The sequence below is a fragment of the Mustelus asterias genome, chromosome 17 (genome assembly GCF_964213995.1).
Source record: "Mustelus asterias chromosome 17, sMusAst1.hap1.1, whole genome shotgun sequence".
NCBI classification, from domain to species: Eukaryota; Metazoa; Chordata; class Chondrichthyes; order Carcharhiniformes; family Triakidae; genus Mustelus; species Mustelus asterias.
Genome location: NC_135817.1, coordinates 31,829,108 through 31,852,451, shown reverse-complemented (window position 1 = coordinate 31,852,451; position 23,344 = coordinate 31,829,108). Strand labels below are relative to the sequence as shown.

The window sequence follows — 23,344 nt, the reverse complement described above, 5'->3', positions numbered from 1 at the left end:
TCAGTCTGCAGTCCAAACAGCTTCTTCCCAAGTTGAAACCAAAATCTTCAGATTTCCCTGTAAATAAAATGTCCCAAGGTACCACCTGACCTATCAATCAACAATTCCAAAAGGGTCATAAAACTCCAAGACACTGCACTGGTCCAAAATAAAAATAAACATTGCTTCAATTATCCTGCTTCAGCAACAATAAAAGATACCAGTACAGACAGCATGGCACCAAACCAAAAATGCCAGGCCTGCTTGAAAGAACTGCAGAGAACAAGATTAAAATACATTTCTTAAAGACACAGTATCGTCATGAAATACTGACCACATCAATATCAGCCATTGGTCGTATCACTGATCCACCAATCCGTAGTTTCAACTGTTTTGAATTACAAATGTCGAGCTGAGAAGATATCATAAATATTTAATTAGAAAATACTGAGGGTGGAATTTTACAAGATTTTTTCTAATTTTTGGGCCCGCGTGAAGCTGGGAGAGATCCAGATCTATTTTTTGGGTGAGTTTTCAGGCCCAATTTTATGCACTCTGTCTACAAAATTTTGGACTAGTCTGTTTCTGGCCAGAGAGGCTGTGGGTGGGGCTTAACACGCCCGACAGCCTGTAGCGGGAGATAGTGCGCATGCGCAGACCTCTGATGCTGCACATGTGCATTAACAGTAGCAGGGGCCTGATTGACAAAGAGAGAGCTGTCGAACCCCTGCTACTGCAGGCAGCCTCAAGCAGATCACCCACCCCCCCGGCAATTGCAGGGGCCCGCAGCCCGAGATTCAGCCCCCGCCGACAAGACCGATCGCGACCCCTCCGCCACCCGGACCGATCGCGGCAAGGCTATAAAGGCAAGCGAGACCCGTCGGTTGAGCGCTGGGCTCGCTAAACTCATTAAAATGAACATTCAAATAAATGTAAATTAATTAACCAACCAACGAGAGGCTGACTGCGCCGGAAATCCAGCTGCCGTAAAATCCCACCGGTCGCGAAAACCAGGGCCATTCATGCTAGCTGCTTTACGCCCGATTTTACAGCATTTTCTCACTGCAAAATGGGTGTAAAGCAGCGGTAAAATCCCGCCCTGAATCTCTGCCTCTTTTGTATCTTTCCTAAAGATGTTTCGTGATTTTGCTAAAGTGTTTTTCATTTACCTTTATCCTCGTATCAAATTTGAACACTGTAGTTGGGTGGAAGTAAATTTTGAAACGCACTTGACCCCCAACAGGTACTGTCCCGTAAGAAGGAGTCACAGTCATTCCAGTCACAGGATGCACATTTTTTACCTTTCAAGCAGAGAAAAGACAACGTAAATGTAGAACAAGTTATATTACCAAATGCAAATATGAAACAGAACAAAACGCTGTGAATTACTAAGTTGTCAACGAAAGCTCATTAAGCTAATTCCTGGGACGCGGGAATTGTCCTATGAGGAGAGATTGAATAGCCTAGGCGTATATTCCCTCAAGTTTAGAAGAACAAGAGGTGATCTCACTGAAACATAAAATTCTAAAGGGGCTTGACAGGGTGGACGCTGGTTGGAGAGTCTGAAACTCAAGGTCACAGTCTAAGGATAAGGAGCTATGTATCTACAACTAAGAGGAGGAGAAATTTAAAGGGTTGTAAATCTATGGAATTCGCTGGCAAGTGACATGTTCGCCTTCATTGTACAGGCTTTGGAGTACAGGATTAAATAAGTCTTGCTACAGTTATACAGGACTTTGTTGAGACTGCATCTGGAATAGTGTGCAGTTTTAGTCTGTACACTCAAGAAACGATATACTTGCATCGGGGACAATAGAGTGAAATTTTAGTAAATTGTTCCCTGAAATGAGGTGGCAGTCCTATATGATGAAAGTCTGAGTAAATTGGACTTATATTCTCTGAAGTTTAGAAGAATGAGAGGCAATTTCATTGAAACCTCCAAGATTTTAAAGGGGCTTGTTAGGGCAGATATCAAGAGATTGTTTTACTGATCAGGGAATCTAAGACATGGGGACACAGTCTCATGATAAGGCGCCAATCATTTTGGACTGATTTCTTCACACAAAGGGTTGTGAATCATTGGAATTCTCTACCCCAGAGAGTTGTGGATGTGCCAGCATTGAATACATCTAAGGCTGAGATAGACAGATTTTTAATCTCTCAGAGAATCCAAGGGCATAGATGTTGGCTGGAAAATGGAGTTGAAGTCCAAGATCAGCCATGATTGCACTGAATAATGGAACAGGTTCGACAGAGCCTACAGAAACAGAAAATAGGAGGAGTAGTAGGTCATTCAGCCCTTTGAGCCTGTTCAAACATTCAACATGATCATGGCTGATCCTTTATCTCAATAAATACTGTGTTTACCCCAGTCCAACGCCGGCATCTCCACATCATGACCGTTATCTCAACACCAGATTCCAGCACTCTATCCATATGCCTTGACACCATTAGAGTCTAAAAATCTACTGATTTCCTTCTTAAAGTTATGGTTCACTCTCTCTCATATTTCTTGTGTTCTTGTGTATCACAAAGAGCTGCATATACTGAGTCATTGCATATATTCAAGTCAGAGATTGACAGATTCCTGGATGTTGAGAGTGTCAAGAATATGAGGTAGTGTAGAAATGTGTAACTGAGGAAGATCGGTCATAGGCTTACAAAGCACTAGGTTAAATTCTACAGCAATAAAATTGAAAAATAGGACTGTCACATTAAATGTATGTGGCCCTTGGTTAGATACACTTGGAGTATAGTGTACTGTTCAGAATATTGTGACCTGAGCTCCATATAAAAAAGAGAAGACAATCCTTTTTTTTAATTACAAGAATGATACCAGAACAGAGGGATTATACCAATTAGGAAAAATTGCGTAGACTGGGGGTCTGTTCTCTGGAAAATAGATAGCTGAGTGTTGACTTTTAATAAAGGTCTTCATAATTCTGCAGGGGTTTAATAGCATAGATATGAAGGTGTTGCCAGTAATAAAGGAGTCCAAAACTAGGAATCATAAATAACAGATAGCGACTAATACATCCAGTAACAAATTCACTCAGTGAGAGGTAAAAACGTGGAACATGCTGCCACGTTGAAGCAATTAACATTGATGTATTTCAGGGACAGCTTGCAAGTGGGAGAAAGGAATAAGAGATGATGCTTATAGGATTAGATGAACAGGGGTGAGAGGAGGTTTGTATGAGGCATAAGCAGCAGCATAGACCAGCTGTGCTGAATGACCATTTCTGTGTTTTAATTAAAACCATCAACAAACCGTCCAAGGATACTAGGTAAGTTGGCATGGAGTATGTAAGGGCAAAGGGTGGTGGGGCATGAGTTGACATGAGATGGCACTAAGTTGGCATAAGGGTTAGAGGGCAATGGGTGTAAGGAGAGGAGAATTAGGTTGGCATAGGAGTGCAAAATGCATGCAGTGGGTAGAGGGTAACTAAATTAGCTTCGGGGTGTGGAGCCATGGGAAAATAGTTGAGGTCATGGGTTGGCATAGTTTGGCACGGATAGGACAGAAGGAGCAAGTGGGGTGTTACGGATGAGGGCTGAGATCTGGAGGGATGTTTTTGTTTTATTATTTTTTCTTTACTTAAACCCAGTGTCGGAGCACAGGGCAGGCCTTGTGCCCGGAACCTTCCAGGCCCAGCAGCCTGCAGATTCATTGTGGGGATGCCCAACTCGACTCCTGCTACAGCCCCTCCTGCATTTTTAACAAACAAATAATTAAAAAGAAATAGAAGCAGCTACTTCGTTAAAAAGTCAGCAACTGACATACCTTAAAGTAAGCATGATATTGTCCATGGTTTTTAAGAACAGCTGTCTTTTTGGTAATTAAATTCCAAGGAGCAGATTTAAAAAGCAGACGGCTCTCAGCAAAGCGAATATTCACATAGCCAAGCTTTAAAGCAAATAAAAAGAATTTAGTGATTTTGATTAGATATTGCAAGACCTAAAAATTCTACAGTTATATGAGGTTCATTCAGAATTGTTATAAAGTTGAATATAGAATACTGGACCTCATGTGGAATTTACACATTTAACTCAGTGAATGCCATCAGATCTAACTGTGTCAGATAGCTTTGTGCTGCTGTAATTGTCCACTTTTACTATTGTCTCTCCTTAACATATGTTCTTCTGCTTTTCTTAGTTTTCTCTTTTCAGGTTTCTATCTATGTCGGGGTGGACGGGGTGATGTTGAGGGTTGGTGGCGTAGCATACAGATGTGTGGAAATCAGCTGCTGAAAGCTGCAACCTTCAGTTTCTGGCAGGAGTTGGCAAGAAAATGAGCCTCATCATTGACAGCTCCCTTCCCATCCCATCGGCCCTCAAGCTTCCTCGGTGTCCCATTCAGTCCCATCCTTTTTGAATTTCCAGGACACATTCCATTTCCTAACATCTTCTGACTTACATTATTATGGACAACCAATGTAGACCTTAAAAAAGGCGGCAGCAGAGCACTGGGAGTTAATGAGGCAGTAGGTTTACTGATCCTATTTCCGTGGTCATTAGGGCCACATTAATAGCGATTTTGCCTCTCTGGTTGTCATTTTTCCTCTTCCTACTCACTCTCTCCTTCCGAGGTTTAACATCTATAAGCTTCAACTTGCTAATCCTCTGCAGAGTTGGATCATTTCAAATTTTGTGGATCAGGCAATTTGCCTACCTACTGGAGGACACATTGACACAAACGTTGTGCAAACGGATTGTGCATAGATGGTACTTGGAAACTTTTGCAATCTTTAAAATTAATTCAGTGTAAAGTTTGCAACAGCAAGGTTCAGGAAAGCAGGAAAATCCCAAAATGCTTGGAGCACTCTGCTTCCAGTTAAATATCTGCATTGTTTGGCTCACCTGTTTTTTCGCCCCTGTTTACAGATACTGGCAACAGCAGCTGAAAGTGGGATGAAGACATGCCAAACATTGCAAAGGAGTACATCATTGTTGACAGCAAATCCTGGATGAAACTGAACATGAAAGAGTTTGTTCTCTATGGGCGAAAGCTGTAAAGCTTTCCAATGCTTCTCATTGGAAGAGAAGACCAGCAGAAATTGGTGCTCTGCAATTTGCGGCTTTGAAAAATAGTCCCAATTTTACAGTATACAAATGGCAAAAATAGCATGATATTTCGGACTACTGTTTTATCTTTTCTTCAGCTTAGATGAAGAAGGAATGTAAAACAAAGCTACGTGTGTTTATTTAGTACAGTCTGCTATTTTCTATCCTTCTCACACAAACAGTCTGGCTCCAGAATTCAGCCATGCTGCAGCCATTCCTCAGCGGCTAAATGGTCTCCTAAACGAATGTGCTGGGAAGGAAGGTCACACTCACTCTATCTCAGAAGTACACTGTCTCAATATGAAACTTAAACTGTGGGGTTGCAACCAATACGAATAATTCTTTTTAAAATATATTTTTAAAATGTATAAATCTGGAATCCACTTAAAGAAAGTGTCGCGCTGTTGCCCGCCTCTTCCAACCCTCTTGTCCATTCTCCCCTAATCACTGCTCCTTCCCTCTTAATCATCACCACCCTTACCCCAGCTGATTACTGGTGCTCCCTCCCCTCAGACATCATTACCTTTACTTACCCGCACCCCCCACCCACCAACCTGGCACTGGGGCTCTTTGTTGGCACTGCCTCCTGCCAGCCTAGTCAGCTCAGCTCACAATTGCAATTACCTGGCTGCTGCTTACACGGTGGTCCTTCTTTCAATATTGCATTGCTGTGTGATGCCCGTTATTCTCCAAAGCTTGCCAGCTCCATGAAAATCAGGTGCAAACCCCAATATTGGAAGCACATTAGACTTCATCATTCAAATCTCATTGTTCCTAACCAATATGAACACCTCCCCCACCCACCAACAGGGATTCAGCAATGGTAATGTCAATGAATGTCAAGGGGAGATGTTTGGATTTTCTCCTCTTGGAGATGATTCTTTCCTGGCACTGGTGTGGCATGAATATTACTTACCAATGATCAGCCCAACCTGAATGTTGTCTCGGTCTTTCTGCATATGTGTAATGACTTCAATCAGGCCATTGAGGTTGCCCTATTGAAGTATGAACTCCCTGATTAAGAATGCAATTGATGGGCCAATCAGGGAGTCTTAATTGGGAGTGTCAGTTTCTCTGACACCCCGGGAGATAGACTGCGAACTCCTAGCACTCTGTGTACTGCTGTTAGAGTTTGTAAATAAAGGGATTTAGGAGAAGGGGCTTCTGCCTCCAAAGACTTATTACAATATGGTCATGGAATGCTTCTTTATATGAGGAATCACGAGTTTGTGCAAACATCCCCACTTCTGACCTTAGGATGGATGGAAGGTCATTGATGAAATGGCTGAAGATGGTTGGGCCTAGCACACTACCCCTAGGGACTCCTGCAATGGATGTCCTGGAACTGAGATGATTGATCTCCAACAACCCCAACCACCTTCCTTTGTGCTACATATAATTCCAACCGGTGGAGAGATTTTGTCCTGATTCCCATTGACTCCAGTTATGCTAGGGTTCTTTGTTGCCAGACTTGGTCAAATGTTGCCTTGATGTCAAAAGCAGTCATCCTCACCTCAACTGTTCCAAAGAAAACAACACAGCTTATCCAACCTTTCCTTGTAGCTTAAAAAGTTGCAGTGTTGACAGCATCCTCATAAATCTCCTTTGTACCCTCCTTTGTGCAAACACATCCTTCCTGTAATGTGGTGACCATATCTACACACAGTACTTCAGCTGTGGCCGAACTAGTCAAATTTTTTATCAGATGCAATTTTTTTAATGGTGCTCCTTACCTCTGTGTCTGAGTCGTGAATATAAACCACACTTAATCAGGTAGGAAGGTATGGGATCTCCACCACCTTTCTGCCTCTGCCCAATTAAGTCTGGGGTGGAAAGGCTCATGGTTGTCACTTCTGGTCGAATGTTAATTGAGGCCCTTAAGTGCGCAATTCATAAAAGGTGACATGTGTAACATTGAAATGTGAATAGAAATGGAAAATACTGCTCAAATTAGGAACTATTCCCATAGTTGTCGCATAATTACTAAAGACAAGCATTCCACTGAGGTCTGAGGAATTAAGTGGATGGGATAATAAATAATAAATTAAAGTTAACATGGACACAGCATTTCCAAGTCATTTAGGAAACTATTCGAACAGTCCTTGTAAGTTGTTGAAAATAATGGAAAAGATGATAAAACATCCTTTTATGAGAGAACAGTAAAAACTATGTCCAAAAATTAATTATGTGAATGTAACGTACATATTCAAACTCAGTTTATAGAAGAGAGTTTAAAAATAATGACACAAATAAAATAATGTAGCACCATACCTTAGCAACACACTTCAATCTGATTCTGTTCCCATGATGCACAAAAAGATCAAATTCTCCTTCCTTAGGGGAAAAATATGATGCATGCCAGACCACTTCACATTCCAGATCATTGAATGCATCCACAATGCCTGCACAAAGTGTTGTTCACAAGTATTCTGTTAACAAACAACTCAATTGTACTAACAAGAAAAAAGATCATTCTTTCTCTATAGGAAACTCCTCGCATCCTCAGCTAAGCAGCCAACACTCCCTCTCACTCCCCTGCCTCACAGTCACTCTCACAGTTGTCCTTGCCGCTAAAGCCATTGTGAACATTCACACCTCACTGCTTTCTCTCCTTACAGAAGGGAGCACACAACTTGGTGAAAGGCAGAGACGACCCTTTCCATTGGAGAGGAGGTCTCGTTTCAGGAGGTTGCAAATGTCAGTGGTGACCTGCAGTGAGTATGTGAGTCTCCTGGGGCATTGGTGCTCACAGATGTTGGCAGAGCTGATCCTCTGCCTTTAGACCCTGTGTTGAGATCTCACCCCCTTCCAGCTGGATTCTTGTGTCCATCCCCTCTGCCCAGCGAAGGGGATGTGGGAGGAGAGGGCAGCTGGTGCTGCTGCTGTTGTTGGCGCTGCTGGTGATATTCTTTCTGCCACTCTTGAGGATGTATGGAAGAGTGACCAGGTTGATTGACTCTCTTTTTGCTCCTTTTTCCCACCTCCATCTCCGAACCACAATCTCCCCCACCCCGCCCAGGTAAGAAACCAACTAACTTCATTTTTCCACTAGCTACCTCCATCAGGTCGGATGAAGAATGCAATTCCATCATCTGAGAGTATTGGACTCCAGCTGAATTGAGCTGGGTAGTTTCTCCTGTTATACAACCGCACTGTCGTCCTGAAGCCAGATTCTGCCAAGAGCCCGTAGTTTGAGGTCAACAGTAGTTCATTGCTCGACAGCTCAAGGGCAACACAAACCACGTCTGCCAGTATTAATACATAACCAGTACGGCTGTTGTTTATTGTGTAGGCAATTGACCTGCATAGTAAAAGAAAAATGGCTAATGTTTTTACAATACCAGCTTTAAAATAAGCATTATTGGCACCGTACTTTCAACATGAAGAAGCTGTTCTGTTTGCAGTGCTAGAAATATATACCTTCCCTCAATCCATTGTACCGTTCCCAAACAGTGCAGCGGCTTAGTGCTGCTTTACTAATTTGCTGGCAAGCTCAAGAAAGTTTGCATTTCTCAGTGCCCAATATATGGTAGAAATTAACTCAGCAAATTCTTCCTGGGATTGGGATAACAATAAAGTTAAAAAGGTCCATGATTATATTGTAATGCAGCAACTGTAATTTCTATATTTAAAACAATTTCAAATGGTGCCCAATTCAAAGCCGCATTCAGCTTCTCAAGCTAAACTTTATGTGATGGCCATTCACGCCAGCCGGATGTTCCCGTCCCACTGCAGTGAATGGAGATTTGGCTGGGTGCCAAATTATCCAACCTCGTTGCAGTAGGACGTGGCATGAACGGTTCCGCTATAGAAAACAGAAAATGCCGGATAAACTCAGCAGGCCGGGCAGCATCTGTGGAGAGAAACACAGAACAGTTCTGTGGGAGGGTCATTTAGATCCAAAACTTTAACTCTTGTTTCTCTTCATAGACACTGCCAGACCTGTTGAGTTTATCCAGCATTTTCTGTTCTAATTACATTACTATCTCTGCTAAAAGAAACGAGTAGAAATATCAATTTTTTTGCTAAAATGCGCTGTTTTCCAGATATTATAAGAAGTCTCACAACATCAGGACACCACAAACTGCCGGCTCCAAGTGGAGAGGATCTCCAAGAAGATCGCGCATCTCCACATTCCAGATATTGTTCAGCAATTCGTAACAAGCATTCACTATTAATCAAATTATCTTTCAAAAGTTACACTGAAGATGTCACCATTTGATTCATAATATGTTCCTGTGAAATTTCTCTTGCTGCTGCTATGGCACAGGTTTTAAAACAAATATTGTTGTTATAATGGAATGGAGAGAAATGCCAGATGAGTTTATTAAGTATTCACGTGTTATCATTAGTGTAATTTCAAGGTGAAAATAGCAAACATCTTTAACATTCATCTGTATGAACAACTCTTACTCAACAAAATCAAATTGAATCTCCTTTCACACAATACATTTATTTATGCTTTACAATCACTTCTGCAAAGTACTGGCACAAAATCCACCACCCAGGACAACTGAGGCCAACCGCCAGCTCTCTCAACCTATCAGGCGAAAATTCTCCCTTAATCGAGAGCTCAGAAGCTATTGACAATCATTCAAGTTAACTTTGTCACAACGAAACAAGAAAGCAGCAGAAACCAGTGGCATTTGGCATGGACAAGGACACAACACACTCATATTGCATTGGTTTCCCATGAGATGCCCACCTGATATTCAGTTCCATTGACTTCTATGGAAATGAATATTAGTACATCATACAACAGGCTGAAAAAGCTGTCTTGCTGCTTTGTGTCTGTGACCATATCCAATTTCTCAACAACTTATATTTGTTCATGCATTTATATTCAGTCCCCAGCATGTTTCTCTATTAGGAAGGAAAGCAATTCCTCTTGAATACTCACTTCTGAAAAACTCCCACTGATGTGGATTCAAATATTATTGGTAGGTAAGCTGCAGACATGGGAGGAATCACCTGTGATAAAGGGCTAGACTCCCGGAGCTCTGGATATTGAATAGTCACTTCAATTAGAATGTGGATAGGCAAGTTGTTTACAATATTCAAATTTTGCTTTGATGTTGAATATACACACACTGTTCCAAAGTCAATTGTTGTTGGACCTGTAGGTAAAAGAAAGTATAAGTTTAGAAAAAAATGCAGAATATTAACGGGTGAAAAGGACAAAGGGTAACAGGTCCTTGACTAGGTCATAAATTTTCCAAGATTAAAATCTGCAACAGTATTAACTTGTTCCTACTTAGAACAAAAGATAAATGTAACATTATACAATAGATATAAAAGCTAAATATTGAGGATGCTGGAAATCTGAAATAAAAACATAAAGTGCTGGAAAAACTCAGCAGATCTGGAAACATCTGTGGAGAAGCATTAGAGTTAATGTTTCAAGTCTATATGACTTCTTCAGAATAACATTAAACAGTTCTTTGTGTAACCAAATTACAACAATGATATTTAACTTCTGCAGAGTGTCAATCTCCATCCAGCTGTGCAGCACGTCCCTGGCAGCATCAGTGCAAAGTAGCTGGGGTATAGAGAGGGAACTCACTGTCCTTTCACAGCAATAGCTGCCAAAAGTGGGCATTTAAAGGGATAAGGGAGCAAGTAAATTTCACTGGTAAGTGGGGTGGGGTGGGGTAAACAGGAGAGAGTGACCAGTGAGGGTCCAGGAGCAGAGTAGAGGGGGTGTTGGGGGGGGTGGGGGGGGGGGGGTGTTGGACCAGGAGAGGGTGGTGGGGGGGGGGGGAGGGGGGGGGGTGTGTTCAGCTGCGACGTTGGTTACTCTTTCAGAATAACTATCAAGGTAAAACTGGCAGAACCATCTGAAGTTAGCAATTTGAATGACTTCTGTCGGATGGTTTCCAGCCCTCCCCTCAGCTCTATCCCCGTAACTCCATGCATTTACCATGGCTAATCTACCTAGTCTTTAGGCACTAAGGACAATTTAACATGGCCGGTCCACCAAACTTGCACATCTTTGGACTGTGGGAGGAAACCGGAGCACCAGAGGAAACACACAAAGACATGGGGAGAACATGCAAACTCCACACAGTCACCCAAGGCTGCAATTAAACCCAGATCCCTGGCGCTGTGAAGCAGCAGTGCTAACCATTGAGCCACCGTGCCGCCCTTCTTAATGATTTCTCCAACAAATTTACCATTAAAACTAATCCCAATTAAAATTACAGCTAAAGTACTAAGATCTTTAAAAGCATACTTACACTTTTATTTGAAGGGGAATAATTCACATGGGAGCAGTGCAAAAAACAAATCTGGTGATTGCATAAAATATTTATTATTTAGCTTTTAATATTAAATGGCTGGTTTCCTCTGTTTTCCAAAAAAAAAATTCATTTTTATTAATGCACCAAGGTCGGACATTAAGAATTGCTACTTGAATGAGATATCAGAGATGATCCAGTCAACTTGGATACCTATTCCAGTTGTTACAATGTAACTAATGGTAACATGCAGTGAGGGTCAGCTGACCTGGTAGATAGCGTAACCAATGGCAAAATGATGTGGTGGTCAGCTGACCCAGTATAAATAGAAAGCACACGAGGATTGTGGGGAGCATTTGGAGCCCAGGGTGTGGCCTAAGTGGTGGTGGAATGAAGTTTCTTTATTAAACCTTTACTTTGATTTACTTTGTGAAGTTAGTTATTTTATTGCTTGCAACTGGAGTATCCTTACTGCTGGATCAACACCAGTGCGGGTGGGAGAAAATATGTTGCCAAAATTAATTCCCCCACAAGATTGATAATGATTCTTCAAAAGGGTAAGGGGTTAAAAACCTAGGAAAGAGGGCATGTGTCCCAGTGGATAAAATTTCCTCAACGTGTTGAGAATCATTTGAGATAAGGTTTTGAGTACATCTGTGTATCCACGCATGAAAGCAATGAAAGCATCACATTGAGAAAACCAACATGCAGGAGGAACTATTTTCAGATTCAGTATTGATTCCATTTGTTTGCAAAGTAAGAGAACGAAGCTCACCGATTAATGGTATGGTCAAAACATGTAATTCTTAATTGAACAATGCCTGTGTCAACATCATGTTGAACAAGAGCAAAATATTGCAGAAGCTGGAAATCTGAAGTAAGAACAGAAATTGCTGGAAACAACGGCACGGGAGCACAGTGGTTCGCACTGCTGCTTCATAGCTCCAGGGACCTGGGTTCGATTCCCGGCTTGGGTCACTGTCTGTGTGGAGGTTGCACATTCTCCTCGTGTCTGCGTGGGTTTCCTCCCACAGTCTAAAGATGTGCGGGTTAGGTTGATTGGCCGTGCTAAAAATTGCCCCTTAGTGTCCTGAGATGCGTAAGTTAGAGGGATTAGTGGGTAAATATGTAGGGATATGGGGGTAGGGCCTGGGTGGGATTGTGGTCGGTGCAGACTCGATGGGCCGAATGGCCTCTTTCTGTACTGTAGGGTTTCTATGTTTCTAACTATCAGGATCCAAGGAGAAAAAGCAAGAAATTCCTGCCCAAAGACTTTTGGCTGCTCTCCAAATTTTCTGGTCCCACCTGCACCGATTCCCAACATGGGTGGGACCAGAAGATTCCAGCCAACATTTCAGGACAATTACCCTTCATGAGTACATAAAAGTGAGCATGTTACCCTCCCCCACACCCCCACCCTACTTATTTCAAGGGGGTTCAACGATAAGAGTAGGGAAGTCTTGCTGCAACTGTACAAAGTACTAGTGAGATCACATCTGGAGTACTGTGAGCAGTTTTGGTCCCCTTATTTAAGGGGAGATATTGAGCAAAATTCGCCGGCTGTTCACCCCACCCACCCCGCCAAATCACCCTTCACTGCAGTGGGACCAGAAAATCCCGCTGGCATGAACAGCCGGAGAATCCCACACATTATTTCAGTGGAGGCAATTCAGAGAAGGTTCATGAGGATTATCCCCAGTATGGAGGGATTGTCTTATGAGGGAAGGTTAAACAGGTTGGGATTCCATTCATTGGAATTGAGAAGAATAAGAGGTGATCTCATTGAAACCTATATAGGATTCTTAAGGGGCTAGGCAGAGTAAATGCTGAGAGAATGTTTCCCCTCATGGAGAGTTTAGGAGCAGAGGGAATAGTCTCAGAATAAAGGAACATAGGAATTAGGAGCAGAAGTAGGCAAAATCGAGCCTGCTCCACCATTCAATCAAATCATGGCTGATCTCTCCCTGGTCTCAAATTCACCGCCCCAATGATTCAGACGCCACCGCGCTATGGGGCAGTGAGTTCCACAAATTCACCACCCTCTGCAAGTAGTAGTTCCTCCTAATCTCAGTTTTAAATCTACCGTCTCTCAACCTATACCTGTTCGAGATTGACCTACAAGAGGAAACATTTGGGGCGGGATGTTACGGCCTCACTCATCCCAAAACCGTAAAATCCCGCCCAGGGTCAACGCACCTATCCATGCTCTGTCCCTCGCCCACTCTGATTCCCGGGGCGAGCGGGCCAGTAAAATTCCGGCCATGGTCCACATTTACTTTATCAATCCCTTTTACAATTTTATGTACCTCAATCTGATCCCCTTTCATCCTTCTAAACTCCACCAAGTATAAACCCAAACAGTTAATCTCTCCTCATACATCACCCCTTTCATTCCCGGAATCAATCTGATGAACTTCCTCTGAATTGCTTCCAATGCCAGCACATCCTTCCTCAAATAAGGAGACTAAAACTGGACACAATACTCCAGATGTGGTCTCACCAACACCCTATACAATTGCAACAACACTTCTCTACTGTTATACTTCAGTCCGTTTGCAATAAATGCCAACATCCCATTTGTCTTTTTTATAGCATGCGGCACCTGTATACCCACTTTCTGCGATTTACCCAGACCCCTCTGCCCGGATGCAGAGGACACAGAGGACGCCTAAAGAACATCAATTTAAGACCGAGATGAGGAGGAATTTCTTCTCTCAGAGGGTTTGTGTCTTTGGAATTTCTTGCAAGAGAGAGCTGCAGGGGGCAGGCTGAGCTAGATTTTTAAGGCTGAGATAGATTTTTGATCAGTAAAGGAATCAAAGGTTACAGGCAAAGGGCAGGAAAGTGGATGCGAGGAATGTCGGATCAGCCATGATCCTAATGGACAGCATTGATTGTGTTGTTATTTGAGCACATATAAATAGACACTTGGCACAAGAGTTGAGTGGAACCAGGGGATGAACACCTGTAATGTTTCACTCTGTCAAAAAATCTCTTACAAGTAAAGACTGGCTTTGGTTTCTTCCTTCAGCAACTGGCTATCAGGAGTATGAAAGCCTTAAACAGTGAAGGGTTAGGGATGTAGAGATGTAAGCTGAGGCTGAGAAGAGAGCATGCTGCAAAGTCAATATGCAAGGAGCAGTCAGAGAGGGAATGGCCAAAGGCAGAGTGAAACCTGCTCCAGAACAACTTGCAACAACAACAGTAAATTACAGGAACAAGAGACACACTAGAAGGGGGAGGCCAAAGACAGCAGCAGGAAAGCACAATAAGGTCCCTAATAACCTGGTAAACCAAAATCCATAAGATAAAAGCAAAATACTGCGGATGCTGGAATCTGAAACAAAAACAGAAAATGCTGGAAAATCTCGACAGGTCTGACAGCATCTGTGGAGAGAGAATAGAGCCAAAGTTTCAAGTCTGGTTGACCCTTCATCACCGACCTTGTGTTGCCGTGTAAACCAAAACCATAATTGTTACTGTTTTAAAGGGGGATGTTAAACATCTATATCAAAAAAATAAACTCCCTACTCTATATATTCATCCAAAGATAAATTCTAGACATACTCTCTCTTCATTTAGCGCCTGAAAGTTGCTTATCATCACAGTCCCCACCTCACCATCTCTAGCAGCGTTTTCATGATGCCATGATATCACAATGGGGCAAATAGAAGAACGAGGAACACTACAGACAGTTACCCACAGATCCAACCAAAGAACACACCCGTCAACTCAACACTCTGATCAAAACCTTTGATCCGGACCTTCAGAGCACCCTCCGTGCTCTCATCCCACGTACTCCACGCGTTGGAGATCTCTACTGCCTCCCAAAAATACACAAGGCAAACACACCCGGCCGTCTCATCGTTTCAGGAAATGGAACCCTGTGCGAGAACCTCTCCGGCTATGTCGAGGGCATCTTGAAACCCATTGTACAAAGAACCCCCAGCTTTTGTCGCGACACTACAGACTTCCTACAGAAACTCAACACACATGGAGCAGTTGAACCAGGAGCACCCCTCGTCACAATGGATGGCTCGGCACTCCACACCAGCATCCCCCACGATGATGGCATTGCTGCAATGGCCTCAATACTCAATGCCATCAACTGCCAGTTTCCAGATGCAATTTTACAACTCATCCGCTTCATCCTGGACCACAATATCTTCACCTTCAACAACCAGTTCTTCATCCAGACACACGGAACAGCCATGGGGACAAAATTCGCACCTCAATATGCCAACATCTTCATGTACAGGTTCGAACAAGACTTCTTCACCGCACAGGACCTTCAACCGATGCTATACACTAGATACATCGATGACATTTTCTTCCTTTGGAGTCATGGTGAGCAATCACTGAAACAACTCTAGGATGACATCAACAAGTTCCATCCCACCATCAGACTCACCATGGACTACTCTCCGGAATCGGTTGCATTCTTGGACATATGCATCTCCATTAAGGATGGTCACCTCAGCACCTCACTGTACCGCAAGCCCACGGATAACCTCATGATGCTCCACTTCTCCAGCTTCCACCCTAAACACGTAAAAGAAGCCATCCCCTACGGACAAGCCCTCCGAATACACAGGATCTGCTCGGATGAGGAGGATCGCAACAGACACCTCCAGACGCTGAAAGATGCCCTCATAAGAACAGGATATGGCGCTCGACTCATCGATCAACAGTTCCGACGTGCCACAGCGAAAAACCGCACCGACCTCCTCAGAAGACAAACACGGGACACGGTGGACAGAGTACCCTTCGTCGTCCAGTACTTCCCCGGAGCGGAGAAGCTACGGCATCTCCTCCGGAGCCTTCAACATGTCATTGATGAAGACGAACATCTCGCCAAGGCCATCCCCACACCCCCACTTCTTGCCTTCAAACAACCACGCAACCTCAAACAGACCATTGGCCGCAGCAAACTACCCAGCCTTCAGGAGAACAGTGACCACGACACCACACAACCCTGCCACAGCAACCTCTGCATGACGTGCCGGATCATCGACACGGATGCCATCATCTCACATGAGAACACCATCTACCAGGTACACGGTACCTACTCTTGCAACTCAGCCAACGTTGTCTACCTGATACGCTGCAGGAAAGGATGTCCCGAGGCATGGTACATTGGGGAAACCATGCAGACGCTACGACAACGGATGAATGAACACCGCTCGACAATCACCAGGCAAAACTGTTCTCTTCCTGTGGGGGAGCACTTCAGCAGTCACGGGCATTCAGCCTTGGATCTTCAGGTAAGCGTTCTCCAAGGCGGCCTTCATGACACACGACAGCGCAGAGTCACTGAGCAGAAACTGATAGCCAAGTTCCGCACACATGAGGACGGCCTAAACCGGGATGTTGGATTTATGTCACATTATCAGTAACCCCCACAGCTTGCCTCCTGGGTTTGTAGAATCTCACTAGCTGTTCTGTCTGGAGACAATACACATCTCTTTAACCTGTGTCGAATGCTCCCTCCACCCACATTATCTGTACCTTTAAGACCTGGCTGGCTGTAGAGATTTGCATTCTAATTAGTATTCTGTAACTTGATTTCTGTGTCTGTGCACTGTTGGAGAACAGATATCCACTCCATCTGACGAAGGAGCTGTGCTCCGAAAGCTTATGGTATTTGCTACCAAATAAACCTGTTGGACTTTAACCTGGTGTTATGAGACTTCTTACTGTGCAAATAGAAGAGCCAGGCCCCAAAGCAGACCTCAGCTGGCATTGGGACTGAACCCACAGGATCGTCACCATTAAGCATTACACTCTAACCTTCTGAACTAACCAGTCTTAGCTCAACATTTAAGGACTCACTGTCCAACATGGCACTTTCAGTGGTGAACAACAAATATTGGGACCACATACAAGATACATGCATTCGATAGAGATCAATATCTAGACATTAAGTTAAATGGTTGGAAAATCATGCAAAACGAACAACCAAATTTCCAATCTGCAAATGCAGTTTCCTGCCAGGAGCGTGATCATCTCTACTAAATCGATTATTCAGAACAGAATTGTAAATACCAAAGTCATAAACTAATATTTAACTTACCAATAGATATTTGGTGAAGCTGTTGAGATGTCAGAATCAAATTGCAATCATTCTCCTCTTGAAGTGAGGATGGAACAGCATTAAGGCCATCCCTTGCCTGCTGTAAATCAATTAAAAGGGGATCAAATGTGCTTCTAATGGAAAGAGAAAAGAGTTACATTTCTCCCCACCCAATAGCACAATAAGATATCTATAAATACATTGACCATTTGTTTTCCGACATTGATGTGTTCTGGTTTTTCTGGTCAATATCTCTCCCTTTAATAACCCCTAAAAACTGCTGTTTAAACTCTTATCTTCAGGCTGATATTTCTCTTCAGTGGTTTTGTGAAGCTACTCGGATTAATTCATTGATTGTGAAGTGTTTTTGGGGACAACCTAATGTCATGAAAGACACCATATAAATGCAAGTTCTTCCTTTGTTCCTTTCTTCTTCTATTTCCCATTTAGAAGAAAAAGATCCCATGTAACAAGTTAGAAATAGTGGCCTGGATGTTGTGGGTTTTTTTAAAATATGAACAGGTATTTCCGTCTGCATCTTTCAAGTGCAGATGAATGGAGAGATCTTGAAGTTGCTGTCTGTCATTTACTACTTTGCCACAGGCTGTGCTGTGCACTGCCCCATTAAAACTGGCAATCATTTCAATCAGTTGATGCGGTGCAAACTTCCCTTTTTCACTCTCACATTGTCGTTAGAAACCCAATAAAATGATTCAACCTGTTCAGGTGCAGTTGGGTTTTAACGGCAGTCTAAGCAATAACTTTTGCTGAGCAACAGATCCAGTCCTTCAAAAGGTAATTCTATATTTGTAGAGGGCCATTAAATGTCACGATTAAGATTAATCACTAGACCTTCGAAACTAAATTTTTAATTTTTAAAAATACTTTCTCAAGATATTTGAGGTGTCCCAATCTTTATTTTGCCCTATGTAATTTGTTTAAGTAATTTGATTTTAATACTTTTCATTCCCTGGTTGGCTGTCTGTGAGAATATTTTAACATGACTGGTCACTGGGACAGCTTGATGTGATCACTGCAACTCCACTCTGCGAATCCCCATTGAAGAATGCTATGAGGAGATTAAAGTTCACACCACACAGGTCACTAGATCACTCTGTAAAAGCTTCAGTGGTAACATCCTTGCTTCATGACTGTCTGCAAAATCCAGATCAATGTGTTTTTTTAAATATAATTACATATCCATCTTTCAGAGGACACATGAATCCCCATCTGTCCTGTCAACTGCATGTAAAAGATCCACACACCATATTCAAAGAGGAGCAGTAGACACTTCTCCTGGTGTCCAGGGCAACATTTAGCCTTGCCTATTTATCTCGTTCCTGTTTCTGGGACCTTGTGTGAAAAATGGCTCAGCACTTTCTTACGACAGGTGGTACACTTCAAAAGTAAGTCTTGGGCTGCAAATTTCTTTAGGATATCCTGACTGTTGATATTTATATCTGAGAGAGAGAGAGAGAGAGAATTGAAGAGAAAGTGTGGGAGAGAAACACTTAAGTGTGGTAAAGTTTGATCAACAGATTGTTCCAAACTGTTCAAACTGTCCAAAATCACAGGAAAGCTGTTATCTACGCCAAATGGACAAAATGCTAAGAGTTAAGCTAAAGAGAATCATAAAAGGCAATGTGCAGTTAAAAGTCTGTCAGGAGAGAAAGGAGAAAAATTCTAACTTGCATAGCAAAAATAATGTATAAGCATTTTCTTATTTGAGGTGATACCATGTATATATAAGTATGTAAGATCTTGAAAGGTCCTGACAAGGAGGATGTGAAAAGGATGTTTCCTCTTGTGAGTCCAGAATTAGAGGGTACTATCTTAAAATTAAGGGTCGCTCTTTTAAGACAGAGGTAAGGAGAATTTTTTTCTCTCAGAGGATTGTGCATCTTTGGAACACAGCCTCAGAAGCCAGCAGAGTCGGGGTCATTAAATACCTTTGAGGCAGAGGTAGATGGATTCTAGTTAGGCAAAGGAATCAAAGGTTAGTGGGGTAGATCGGAGAATGTGGAATGCAAAATACAAACAGAACAGCCATGACCTTCAGCGTGATTTGGACAGGCTGAGTGAGTGGACAGCTGCATGGCAGATGCAGTATAATGTGGATGAATGTGAGGTTATCCACTTTGGTAGCAATAATAGGAAGACAGATTATTACTTGAATGGGTGTAAATTGAGAGAGGTGGATACTCAGTGAGACCTTGGTGTCCTCATGCATCAGTCGCTGAAAGTAAGCGTCCAGATACAGCAGGCAGTAAAGAAGGAAAATAGTATGTTGGCCTCCATAGCAAGAGGATTTGAGTATAGGGGTAGGGATGTTTTATTGTAGTTGTATAGGTCATTGGTGAGGCCACACCTAGAGTATTGTGTACAGTTTTGGTGTCCTTATCTGAGGAAGGATGTCCTTGCTATACAGGGAGTACAGCGAAGGTTTACCAGGCTGATTTCTGGGATGGCAGGTCTGTCATATGAGGAGACGATTATATTCACTAGAGCTTAGAAGACTGAAAATAAAATACAGCACCAATCTTAAAACCAACCAAGCCTGAGACTTTACTAGACAGTGTAGATTCAGAATGTTCTCAATGGTAGGGGAGTTCAGAACAAGGGGTCATAGTTTGAGGATAAGGGATAAAGCTTTTAGAACTGAGGTGAGGAGAAATTTCTTCACCCAGAGGGTGGTGAATGTGTGGAATTCATTGCCACAGAATGTAGGTGAGGCCAAAACACTGTCCGATTTCAAGAAGAAATTAGATATAGCTCCAAGGGCTAAAGGGGCCAAGGGACATGGGGGGAGAGGGGGTGGGGGAATCAGGATATTGAATATGATCAGCCATGATCAAAATGAATGATGGAGCAGGCTCAAAGGGGCGAACGGCCTACTCCTGCTTCTAGTTTCTATGTTTCTATGACCTTATTGAATGGCGGAGCAAGCTCAAGGGGCTCAATGGCCTATTTCTCCTATTTCATATGTACATAATGAGAAGAAATGTAAACTCATATTGTGCCCTTTCTGCTAATATACTCTGTTTGTAAATTGTTCTGTTTTCTAATGAAGAGATTGAAGTGATTGCAACCAGAACACCGAATGATGCTGTAATAACTCAAGTGAACAAAGTAGTTATTTTTAAAATACTCATTATGACATTATGAAAAACACAAAATAAATGCAAGTATTTCTTTTTTCTTTCTCAAGAGGAAAAGGTGATATGATATTTACAAAGTCATCAGTGAATTGTCAGTTTTAAGCCTAAGTCACCTGTAGGAGAATCTGTGAGCTGCTGCTAGATTTAAGTAGCATTTTACTTATGAAATTCCAAGTGCACCCCCGCCCATCCGCTGCCACCATCAACTAGTATATTCCGAATTGAGATTGATAGATTGTTGGACACAAAGAGAATCATTGGACATGAGGATAGGGAAAGAGGTGAAGTTGATATAGATGTAGGTCAAAGAGTAGCTGAACCATGGATCAGTAGGTCCCAGGTTCCTTTGAAGGAGTCACGTGTGCCGTGGAAGAAGAGGAACTGGTGGATGTACTATACTTGGATTTCCAGAAGGCATTTGGTAAGGTGCCACATTAAAGGTTATTGCAGAAAATAAACATTCAGGTGCAGTGGATAACATATCAACATGGGTTAAGAATTGGCTAACCAACTGGAAACAGAGAGTTGACATAAATGAGTCTTTTCCTGGTTGGCAGGATGTGATGAGTGGTGCACTACAGTGATCAGTGCTAGCACCTCAACTTATTAAAATTTATATAAATGACTTGGATGATGGGACTAAAGGCGTGGTTGCTAAATTGGCTGATGACACAAAGATCTTCTTTTTCTCCCAGGTCGCTGGCAGTAAGCTTGGCAATCCTGTCCTGAAAACCATACAAAAAGCCTTGCTGGAGTGTAGTGTGTGGATATAAGTTTAAAAGTTTCGGAGAAGGCTCATGTTTGTTCGTTCCTCCTCCCTATCTCTATGCCACTCCACCTGGTATTTATTGTTGCAACTCATCTTTCGAAAATTGTCACTTGCGCCCATGGAACCTCCATCGCCACATGCCAATTCCTTGATAGGAAAGAGAAAAAAAATATTATAATAGAATGAAAGAAAGAAAATATAAAGGTACGTGGCGTTGGTAGTTTGTAAGGATACTTTCACCAGATGATTCAGCATTTCTAATCATAACATGAGCACAATCCTATGGATGCTAAATACCTAAAATAAAATCAGGAATTGCTGGAAAATACTCAGCCTGTCAAGCAGCATCTGCAATGGGCTTTCATCTCCCTGGCCCTACACTCAACCCTGGAACATATGGATAACAAAGACACTTATATCAGACTCCTATTTATTGACCACACCTCAGTTTTTAACACCATTATCCCAACAAAATTCTTCTCCAAACTCCATGGCCTAGGGCTCAGCTCCTCCCTCTGCGATTCTAGACTTCCCAACACACAGACCACAATCAGGAAGGATAGGCAATGACACCTCCTCTACGATTATCCTCACGCTGGTGCCCCGCACGGCTGTATCCTCAGCCCCCTACTATACTCCTTATACACTTATGACTGTGTGGCCAAATTCCCCTCCAACTCGATTTTCAAGTTTGCTGATGACACCACGTAGTTGATCGGATCTCAAACAATGATGAGACGGAATACAGGAAAGAGATTGAAAATCTGGTGAAATGGTGCAACAAGAATAATCTCTGCCTCAATGTCAGTAAAACAAAGGAGTAAGACCGCAAGAAACTACAAAGAGTTGTGAACAAAGCCCAGTCCATCACATAAACCAGCCTCCCATCCATTGACTCTGTCTACACTTCCCACCGCCTCCAAAAAGCAGCCAGCATAACTAAGGACCCCATGCACCCCGGACATTCTCTCTTCCACTTTCTTCCGTTGGGAAAAAAATACAAAAGTCTGAGATCACGTACCAACCGACTCAAGAACAGCTTCCTCCCTGCTGCCATCAGACTTTTGAATGGACGTACCTTATATAAAGTTAATCTTTCTCTACACCCTAGCAATGACTATAACACTACATTCTGCACCCTCTCCTTTCCTTCTCCCATATGTACTCTATGAATGGTATGCTTTGTCTGTATAGTGTGCAAGAAACAATACTTTTCACTATATGCCAATACATGTGACAATAATAAGTCAAATCAAAAATCATCAGAAATGAGAGAAAAATAGTTTTTGCTCCTGTTCCCACTCCGATGAAAGTTCCTCAACCTGAAACATTGGACTGGATTGTCACTGGACAGAGGAGCTGGGTGAGCCACCAAGAGTTGTGCCAGCTTCCCAGCACGGGCACTCATCCAAGCAATTTTGATGGAAGTGTGAGATTTAGGCAATGTGAACCACCTGACAGAGGTGGGTCATCAATTTGTTATGTAAACATGCTAATTGAAGCACAGAAAGCAACTGAGGAGGTGAGTCACAGGAAACATGCAACATTTCAACCACATCCATGAGGAGGCAAAAACACAGTGGGGAGACAATCATGGAGGTGGGTGTATTTAAATGCAGTGCATAAGAAAGAGGAATGATCAAAGAGCCCTTCATTCAGTGGCATCCAGTGTCTATTGTAGATGTCAAAGAGAGTTTGATCAGTAAGCACTGGACCAATTGTGTGAGGGGGAAGTGAACCTCCAAGGGTCAATGAGGCAGAACAGGAGTGTCCATGCAGCCGTTCCAATGCATCTGCTGTCAAGGAAGGCTCTTGCTGGACCAGGGACTGAGTTGGAGATGAGTAGCGAATTCTCCAACAGAAAATACAATCCATTGGTCCTGACTGGCATTGAGGTGATGCACGAGGGGCAGAAAGGGCAATGAAGGCAATACCTGTATCAAAGGGTAAACCAACAAAAAATGAACTTCCTGAATGACAGAGCAACAGTGCTGCCAGAGGATACTTCAGTCAAGGCAAATGGAAACAGAACTGTGCACCCTTGTGGAGGTGCACCTTACTTCTC

At 42.8% G+C, this 23,344-nt stretch overlaps 1 protein-coding gene across 1 annotated transcript in view; it reads right to left on the bottom strand.

Moving 5' to 3' along the window:
• Positions 1 to 23,344, bottom strand: part of LOC144506052 (cilia and flagella-associated protein 47-like) — a 106,510-nt gene that overhangs the window by 26,283 nt on the left and 56,883 nt on the right. Inside the window, 7 exon segments of the mRNA XM_078231871.1 lie at positions 314 to 391; positions 1,149 to 1,280; positions 3,764 to 3,886; positions 7,315 to 7,445; positions 8,100 to 8,344; positions 9,944 to 10,160; positions 17,353 to 17,452. Of these exon segments, the coding sequence (XP_078087997.1) occupies positions 314 to 391; positions 1,149 to 1,280; positions 3,764 to 3,886; positions 7,315 to 7,445; positions 8,100 to 8,344; positions 9,944 to 10,160; positions 17,353 to 17,452 (1,026 nt within the window).